Raw genomic sequence first — 10197 nt, forward strand, 5'->3', positions numbered from 1 at the left:
CCAGAATTAACTCTGAACTCACTAAAATCACCTGATGGAGAGTATATATGTTTCTTTTTTCTTCACTGGAATTTATGCTAAAATAACTCATTAAAGTAATTCCATTTTTATACTATTTACCTTATAATACATTATTATATATAAGCTTTTTTTGGTTTTGTTTTGCGTGTGTGGGGATGGAACCCAGGGGCATTCAACTTCCGAACTATACCCCCAGCCATATTTTTTATTCTTTACTTTAAAATAGGGTCTCACTAAGTTGTGGAGGGCCTCACTAAGTAGCTGAGGCTGTCCATGAACCACAATCCTCTGGTCTCAGCCTCCTGAATGCTAAGATTACAAGCATGCGCCACCACGCCCGGCTCAAATAGCTTATTTTTGGAGGTCTATTCTACTTTTCAACTGTAGTCAGACAATTTGGTAGAGTAAGACCTTTCTTACTGTCAGCACTCCTCTAAACAAAAATGGACACTTTGCCCATCCACTTAGACTTTGTATAATGAAAGTTTCAAATATATGTAAGAGCAGACAGGATAGTATAATGAATTCCCACATGAACCAATCAACCAGCTTAATAATGATCAACTCACAGCCAAACTTATTTTACCTATCTCTGTGCACTCCCATTTTAGCTTAAAAAACTGAAATACCGAATTATTTTATCCATAATATTTTAATATACGTTACTAAGATATATTGTTAAATAATAAAATATAATCATTAGAATTGGGCACGGTGGCACACCACTTGTAATCCCAGTAATTGGGAGGCTAAGACATGAGGATGGCATATTTGAGGCTAGCCAAGCTACTTAGTGAGGTGCTCTTCAATTTAGTGAGATCATGTTTCAAAATAAAGAATAAAAAATAGGACTGGGGGTATAGCTCAGGGGTAGAATGCCCCTGGTTTCAATCCCCAGTACCACACAAAAAATATATAATATCTTACCTAATAATTATCTCTTGATATCTCTTAATTTCAGATATCCCAACTTTTTTGTGTATGTGTGGTACTGGGGATGGAACCTAGAGGCATTCTACTTCCAAGCTACAGCTACACCCTCAGCCCTATTTTTTTTTTTTAATTCTTTATTTTGAAACAGGATCTCACTAAGTTGCGGAGGGCCTAAGTAGCTGAGGCTGGCCATGAACCTGGATCCTCCTGTCTCAGTCTCCCAAAACCTGGAATTATAAGCGTGCACCACCATGCCTAGCTCCAATTTCTAATTATTTTGTAAATCTTTAAATTTGTTTTCAAATAATAATGGATCTTAATATTCAAATAAGATCCATGCATTGTTATTGGCTTTCTTTTGAATTTCTTCTAATCTACAAATTATTCATCTATCTTTTTAATTTCCCGTGTAGTTTATTTGTTGAAGAAGCTGTCACTTATCCTAGGAGCTTCTTATAATCTAGTTTTTTTAAAATGCATTCCTAAGGTGTAACTCATTTCTCTGACTTGATGTAAATGGATAGATTAAAATTATTCACTTTTGTATTTTTTGTATCTATATTTCATGTGTGATATTATGATAATTCATTAGGACATACTTATTACCTGGTTATCGCATTATTTTAGATGTTGATAACCATGGCTGATCAACTCCTAAATCTATTAATTTACAAAGGTCTAAAAAATGGGTACTAACCTATCATATACTTTTCACTTATTTGTTGGAAGAGCTCTTTATGAGGTAGATCAAATTACTACTAGTTGACTCAACAGTGACTATCAGTTACTTAATATCTTTTCTCTTACCATTCTGTATGAGTTGAACATGTCCTCCCAACAGCCAGAAAAGAGAATCAGTCACAATTTCAAAAAAGTGTAGTAATTCATCTTCACCCTTAACACAAAAAGACAAATCCAATGTATTTTTCGGCAATTTGCTTTAAAAAAAGAAAATACTTTTCTCTGGGGAGTCAAAAGACTCAGTTTATGGATTTAACAGCTATTTATGAGGTACATGATCTTGTAGACCTCAGTTTCATAACTTGTAAAACTTGTGGTTACTATTCCAAAGATCTCTGGAGATGGCCCCCTTTCTCCCTTGAATGTGTATTCCTTGATTTACCCCAAAGGTCTCTTACTCTGGAGATGGCCAGCATTTCCCACTGAATGTATTCTTTACTTTCCTATATAAATCTCTGTGCCACTTGTGGAAAAATAAACAACAATAACAATTTGTAGTTACAGTACATTAATACGTACTCTACTGTGAATGGTTGTTATCCAGATAAAATAGACCAAAATAAGTAGTGATAAGAAGTACAAGTTGACATACTAGGATTTCTCAATACTTGTTTTGCATCAGAATTTTATCTGTGCAGCATTTTGAGGATGCACCTGTGCATGGGCATTAATGCAAATATATTGAATTTGAATCTCCAAAGGTCAATTCTGCACATCTGTATTTTTAAAAAGTTATGTGGATGATGTGATTATGCAGCCAGGCTGAAAACCACTGCAATATGCAAATATAGATGTCAGAATGTAAGGCATTATTAATAGTGGCTTCAGTTGCAGTTTCTTTTTCTTATATATTTTTTTAATGTTATTGGGGATGGATCCAAGGGCATTCTATCTCCAAGCTATACCTCCAGCTCTATTTTTTTATTCTTTATTTTGAAAAATGGTCTCACTAAGTTGCAGAGGGCCTAAGTAGCTGAGGCCGACCACAAACCTGTGATCCTCCTGTCTCAGCCTCCCAAGTACTGGGATTATAAGCGTGCACCACCACGCCCGGCAGCTGCAGTTTTTTATTATGACTTAATGAGGCCAGAGACTATGCCATTTAGCTCCCCATTATAGCACAGCATTTACCACAATTGTGATAATAGTAAAAGTTTGATATTTTTCAATAAATATATGACAGAGTTTTTCATTCCTGGGAAATAAAGTGAGAAATTAGTCTAGATTAGAATTTCACAATTGAAAAAAAAAGCAGCAGATTATACTGACAATTTTTGTCATTTACTAGCCTTTTAACTTTAATGGAAAGTTGTGTAAAAGCCACTAAACTTATCCAAATCCAGAATGTTTATATGCAGCACAAAAGTGATGATGACAACAGTAAAAGTATATGATTGCCATGATTTTTCTTTGTAATAATAAAAGTATTTTCCTCCATTATTCTAGGACAAGGATAGAAAGGTGCTTAGTAAATAGATACCTGCTAACTTAAATAAATCTCCTTCCCTAAAGAAAAAAAAAATCACCAAAACATGTTACATTAGTTCAATAAACTGCCTTTGCCAGTTTCATCCAGTGATATATCAAAGAGGGCATGGTAATATTCACTGTTGTCCATCTCAATGGGTAGTACTGCATTTCTAGGTTTCCTACTTTTCTTTAAAAGTCAATTAAATAATGTCATCCATAAATTCATAGTTCCTGACACAGGTTGGCAAAATTTACCTTTAAATCAGTTCAAAATTCTTAAATAGGTATTTTCCTTTTTTGAGATACAGATCCAGAAAGTGATAATAATCAAAATGCTTTGCAGTTAAGGCTAGAATATTCTATATTATTCCCCATAAGGTTATCTACTATACACTATCAAATTTAAAAAAGTCTTGTTGGGAAGCTCCTAGGTAGACACAACTAATAAAATAAATTCAGGTTTTTGCCGGATTCTTTTTAAATTCTGCCTTGTGGCCAAGTGGCCTATTCTCCCTTCCCATCCCCCTTTCCTTCCTGGATTGAACTCAGAGGTGTTCTACCATTGAGCTATATCCCTAGCCCATTTAATTTATTTTTTTGGTACTAGAGATTGAAACCAGGAACATTCTACCCGCAGGATATACTCCCATATCTTTTTATTTTTTATTTTAAGACAAGGTTTCACTAAGTTATTGTGGGCTCCCTTTGAATCTGTTATCTTCCTGTCTCAGACTCCAAGTAGTAGGATTACAGGCATGTGCCACCATGTCTGACCTACTTTTCCTTTAGCTGATTTACTCCCTTTCATGAACTTATAATCTTTTATCTCTATACAAATACAATAATAAAGAACAGAAAAATATTATTAAAGGTATTAAAGGACTCTGTGAGAATTAATTGAAAATATATATTTACTGAGCAGAATTCCATTGTGTGTATTTCCCATAATTTTGCAATCCATTCACCTGTTGATGGAGACCTGGTTGGTTCCAAATTTTGGCTACTGCAAATTGTGCTGCTATGAACATGGGTATGCATATGTTACTGTAGTTATTTGATTTCAACCCCTTTAGAAAGATATCCAGGAGTGGTATAGCCAGATCATATGGTAGATCCATTCCCAGTTTTCTTTTTACTTTTCTTTCTTTCTTTTTTTTCTTTCGGTACTGGGGATTGAATCCAGGGGCATACTACCTCCAAGCTACACCTCAAGCCCCATTTTTTTATTCCTTATTTTGAAACAGGGTTTCACTGAGTTGCAATGGCCTCTCACTAAGTAGCTGAGGCTGACCAAGAACCCAGATCCTCCTGTCTCAGCCTCCCAAATGCTGGGATTACAAGTGTGCGCCACCATACCTAGCTCATCCCCAGTTTCCTAAGGAATCTCCACACTGATCTCCACAGTGACTAAATTAGTTTGCACTCCGACCAACAGTATAAAAGAGTTCCTATTTGCCCACATCCTCATCAGCATTTGTTGTTATTTGACTTCTTTATGCTTGCCACTCTGATTAGGGTTAGATAGAATCTCAGTGTAGTTTTGATTTCTACTCAGCAATAAAGAAGAACAAAATCATGTCATTCGCAAGAAGATGGAAAGACCTGGAAAACATTATGTTAAGTGAGATCAACCAAGCACAGAAAGAAGAGACATATGTTTTCTCTAATATGCTCAAGCTAGGGAGTATTAGGAATACCAGAGTCATTCCATATAATAGAGGGGAAACCCCAGCAAAGCCAAAAAGGAGGGGTAGGGGAAGAAGAAGGTTGAGGTTAATCAATGAAATAGGTACATTCGAATATGTGTATACATATGAATATAACATTGTTAACCTGAACACTCAGTATTGGGAGGGAGAGAAAAGGGGAAGTGAGGGGGAGGGCACCAAGTACTGTGTGAATATATGCCATTGTCAACATGATCCACATTATAATGTGAGACTATAGTGCACCAATAAAATAAAATTAAAAAAGAAAATAAGTTACATATAAATATATACTATAGGTTAAATATACCTAATTCAAAATTCTGAAATCTGAGTGCTAACAATTTTAGATTTAAAATTCTTAGATTAGGGATCCTCAATAGTATTGTCTATGCAAATATTCCCAAATTTGAAAAACTACAAAATATGAAACACTTTTGGTCCCAAGCATTTCAGATAAGGGATGAGTAATAATATTATATAAGTATGTAACTTTAATATTAATGCATCTATATAATATGCATTTATTGGCACATTAATATGTTAATAACAACTATATTATTGTAATATAATAATATATTAGTATATGATAATATATAAATGAAATAATTATTAATGACCTTAAATAAGAATATTAAATAAAATTTCTTGTAAGAAAAGATAAAGCTTACATGATGCTTGAGTTATTCATGAGATGGAAATGATTTTACAAATAAAGAAAATGTGGTGCACAGAAATAAAGTAATTTGTCTAAGGGGCAAGACTGTGAAAGGCATAGAATTTCAAAGAGAAGAATTTGAATTTGTGTCTAAAAATTGTGAAGAAGACTTTTGAGATATACTAAAGAGTGTGCTGGATAGAGTAGAAGAGATAATTTCAAATTATTTCTTTAAACTAGAACTAAGGTAGTAATGACCTTGATTCAGCTAAGACCTTGGATAAAGGATAAAATGAGATATGAAGAAAAAAACTAAAAAAATATAAAAAAGGTATAACATCACTGCTTTATTTTTATTATTTTTTTTGCGGGTCTGGGCATGGAACTCCGAGTTACACCCCTGCTCCATTTTTTATTCTTTATTTTGAAACAGGGTCTCACTAAGTTACGGAGGGCCTCACTAAGTAGCTGAGGCTGTCTGTGAACTGCAATCCTCCAGTCTCAGCCTCCCAAGTAGTGGGATTACAAGTGTGTGCCACCATGCCTGGCTCAAACACTGCTTTAAAATAGATAATATATGAGATTTTAAGAGTAAGGCTAAACTAAATTTCAAGACCTCATAGATATTTAACAGAAGTAGGAAACAGAACAGAAACTAAATGGGAAAAACAATGCAATCCCTTTAAAGTTAGTTGAAATTTTAAGTGGAAATGTCCAAATTAGAAATACAGAATCAAGCATGGTGATACATGCCTGCAATCCCAGTACTTGGGAGGCTGAGACAGGAGGACTGCAGGTTCAAGGCCAGCCTCAACGACTTAACAAGACCCTATTTCAAAAGAAAAAAATTTAAAAGCGCTGGGGATATAGCTTAGAAGTTTTTTTTACCTTTTTTTTTACCTTTTACTCTTTTTGAAAAGTATATCAACTAGCATTTAAATTTTTTCCAAAAATAGAGATGACTTTTTCATTAAACATTTAAAATGGTTAACGTTTAGCCAGGCATGGTGGTACATACTTGTAATCCCAGTACTTGGGAGGCTGAGACAGGAGGATTGTGCAGGTTGGAAGCCAGCCTCAGCTACTTAGTGAGGCTCTCAGCAACTTGGTGAGACCCTGTTTACAAATAAGATATAAAATAGGTGTAGGAGTGTAGTCTGGAGGTAGAAGGCCTCTAGGTTCCATTCCTCGTACCACAAAATATAATATAAAATAAAATAAAATGGTTAACATTTAAACTGTGTGTGTGTGTGTGTGTGTGTGTGTGTGTGTGTGTGTGTGTGTGTCTAAATTACTGGGAATGGAACCCAGGGGAATTCTACCTTTGAGCTACACTCCAAGCCCTATATTTTTATTTATTTTGAAACAGGGTCTCACTGAGTTGCAAAAGGCTTCATTAAGAACCTGAGGCTATCTGTAAACCGCGATCCTCCTGTCTCTGCCTCCCAAATGCTGGGATTACAAGCGTGTGCCACCACACCCAGCACATTTAAACATTTTTTTTTATTTTTATTTTTATTTTATTTTAATTTTTGGAGGTACTGGGGATGGAACACTTCTACCTCCAGGCTACACTCCCAGACCTATTTTATATATATATTTTTTATTTGGAAACAGGGTCTTCTTAAGCCAGTGAGGCTGGCTTCAAACCTGCTCGATCTTCCTGTCTCCTCCTCCCAAGTGAGGGGATTATAAGTTTGTGCCACCACGCCCAGCTTAAACATTTTTAAAAAGTTAAAATCCACTACTCTAATTGTCCTTTCAGCCAAATACTGCACATTTAAAAAGTAACATGAGATACATTCTCAAGAATTAAAGTGATTTGGCTAAAAACACAGAAACAGTAACACATACCTTAGCTGCATTGATGAAACATGTTTGTAATCGTCTCCCCAAAATAAGAAAATTTTCTGCAGCTGATGGAAGTAATTCCTTGTAAAATTCGTCTCCATCTTCTCCTGGCTCTAAGCCCACACAACAATGGCTAAAACAGGAACACATGTTTATGTAATCATACATTTCAGTTGAATGATAAAACTTTTATAGACATTATACTTTAATGAGAATCTTTGGTTTCTTTCTTTTGTTACCAAGCCAATAAAAAACGTGTCAGAAAACTAGTCTAACAACTTTCTAGAAAAGTAAACCATGTAAGTCTTGCTTGTATTTAGGTCTAGGATCATATATCCTAAAACCAACATGTCAGCCCTTCAGGAAATGAGATAAACTTGGCTTTACGATAAGGAGAAATTAGCCAAGTGTTCAGTAAATTGGTCACCATCACTCTAAAAGTGATGCCATACCTTGACTGTTAACTAATGAATAACATTCTTGTCAATTGATGCATTTTAAACATCCAATGGGTGAAAAACACTCAGGAAAGAATTAATCTTTGAGAGACAGGAAATTAAACACACTATTTTTTTTAACCAGTTCTACTTTCCAAAGATCTGCAAATTATCTGCCTATATATTTCTTATATTACAATAGGAAGTGAAATGAATAGGCTCTGTATCTGTTCTCCCATCATACTATGCTTATGTACTTTTATTTTTGGCACCTATTTTACTCTGTGTCACACATTTACATAACAGCCACCCAATTTTAAGTTTCTCAAGTACAGAGCTAGTACTTTAATTTCTCTGTTTCTTCAATTATTTCTGAGTCAATAAAGAGTATATTAGGTACTTGGGATTCAGTGAATATAAGCAATGATCTCCATTTTCTTGAAGCTAATGAAGGGAAATTTAAATACAGTTAACAAACAATAACATATAGTACAAAAGAAAAGTACAACCAAAATCTATCCATATCTTGTTAGGAAGAGGAATTAAAAAAAAAAAAAGAAGTACCGGGCGTGGTGGCGCACGCTTGTAATCCCCACGCTTGGGAGATGGAGACAGGAGGATCGCGCAGGTTCGAAGCCAGCCGTGCTGGCTTAAGAGACCCTGTTTCCAAATAAAAAAGTATAAAAATAGGTCTGGGAGTGTAGCCCGGAGGTAGAAGGGCTTCCAGGAAACCCAGTACCACCAAAAAAAAAAAAAAAAAAAAAAAAGAAGCAAATGTTGAAAATTAGAATTGAGTATTAAATTTCTCAAGAACAAGCTGGCTTATTGCTTCATTTTACCTTAATATCTGTGTAAGCTGGGAAATTGTAGTCCAACCACCCTGGATTCGAGAACTATCTTGACTGAGGACCAGGAGGCAATACTGAATGAGGTCATAACAATATATATCTTGTTTGATTTTCTTCAATTCTGAGCTTCCTACAGGTGTGTTGTTTATTATTTCTAAAGCAAAAAAAAAAGATGTACTTATTTTGCTTAATATGTCCAAGAGGTATTTCTATTTTTATAAGTTGAATAATCACCAAAATGTATCAAAAAGAAAAAGTCATTACTATATCATAGAGTTAAGATTTCTCTGAACAAATCAGAAACAAATACTAAAATTGTATCAGAGGTAGATCTGTTTTTACAAGATTTAAAAGTAGTCTCACTACTCACAAAAATTATTTTCTTACCTTTTAACTTCAATAGTATAACAGGGACATTTTGTTCGGGACTTTTTGCAACTTCAGCAGCTATAGATAAGATCCTTGGGTCTGTACCTGTTGGCTTCATTTTTACAGATCACCTGCATTTTAACAAAATCAGAAAATAAAGGTCAAAAAGCCCTAAAATATTCACTCCCTAAACAATGTTTGAAATAGAATATCAATACAATTAAAAACTAGCTTTTCCTGTCTTGTTTGAAAAGTGAAGGGTAGATTTCTTTTATCCATTTCTTCCTTATAGGAAACTAGTTTTTCTTTTCTTTTTTTTTACTTCCCCCTCTTTTCTCCTCCTTTTTGGTACTGGGAATTAAACCCAGGGGCTTTCAATCTCCGAGGTATATCCCTTGACTTATTTTATTTTTTACTTTGAAACATGTTCTAAGATACAGAGGGCCTCATTAAGTTACTGAGGCTTGCCTCGAAACCACGATCTTCCTGTCTCAGCCTCTCAGTACTGAGATTACAGGTGTGTGCCACCATGCCTTGCTGAAAATTGTTTTTCTAGCCACTATAACTCTAAAAGAATCCTAGATTCCATACCTTACATGTAACATAGGCATTGCTATTGTATACTTACAATACAGGAGCTTTATCTTCACTCTTTCTAATCTGCACAACAATTATGGTATAGAATACATACAAGAGAAACTAGTATGCAGAAAAGAGCTGATATAGAAGACCTTAAATAGCCATCCTTTCAAAGGTCTGCTTCCAAGATTGGCCCTTGGTTAGCATAGAGAATATGCATTTCAGAAAGGTTTTTATTATTCTTTAGTAAGAGTGGCTCATTGTACCTAAACTGTTTATAAAAACCACATGGTCCTGGAATTGATTTTCTGATATATACTAGCAGAGTGTGTCTACATAACAATACTCATTTTCCTAAAATATCTGAGGCTAGATAATTAACAAAAGAGACTCATTCAGCTCACTGTTCTGGAAGTTTGAGAGCATGGTGCTGGGCACTGGCTTGGCTGGTATTCCCCCACCTCAACCCCTGTGGCTCTGTCACATGACAGATGGTTATCATAGCATGAATATGTGTGCTAGGGAGAAATCACGTGGACAGACAGAAAGTCAGAAAGAGACTGTGGAGGAGCCAGGCTTGTTCT

At 35.0% G+C, this 10197-nt stretch overlaps 1 protein-coding gene across 1 annotated transcript in view; it reads right to left on the reverse strand.

The window, feature by feature from the left end:
• The window catches only part of IQCB1 (IQ motif containing B1), a gene marked incomplete at both ends in the record, with an annotated part of 39166 nt that extends 30014 nt beyond the window's left edge, over nucleotides 1-9152 (reverse strand). The window contains 4 exons of the mRNA XM_080696529.1: nucleotides 1762-1849; nucleotides 7384-7513; nucleotides 8657-8819; nucleotides 9053-9152. Of these exons, the coding sequence (XP_080552655.1) occupies nucleotides 1762-1849; nucleotides 7384-7513; nucleotides 8657-8819; nucleotides 9053-9152 (481 nt within the window). The remainder of the gene's footprint in view (nucleotides 1-1761; nucleotides 1850-7383; nucleotides 7514-8656; nucleotides 8820-9052) is intronic.
• Nucleotides 9153-10197: the final 1045 nt, after the last annotated feature.

The sequence above is a fragment of the Muscardinus avellanarius genome, assembly GCF_963383645.1.
Source record: "Muscardinus avellanarius genome assembly, chromosome: 5".
Classification (NCBI taxonomy): domain Eukaryota; kingdom Metazoa; phylum Chordata; class Mammalia; order Rodentia; family Gliridae; genus Muscardinus; species Muscardinus avellanarius.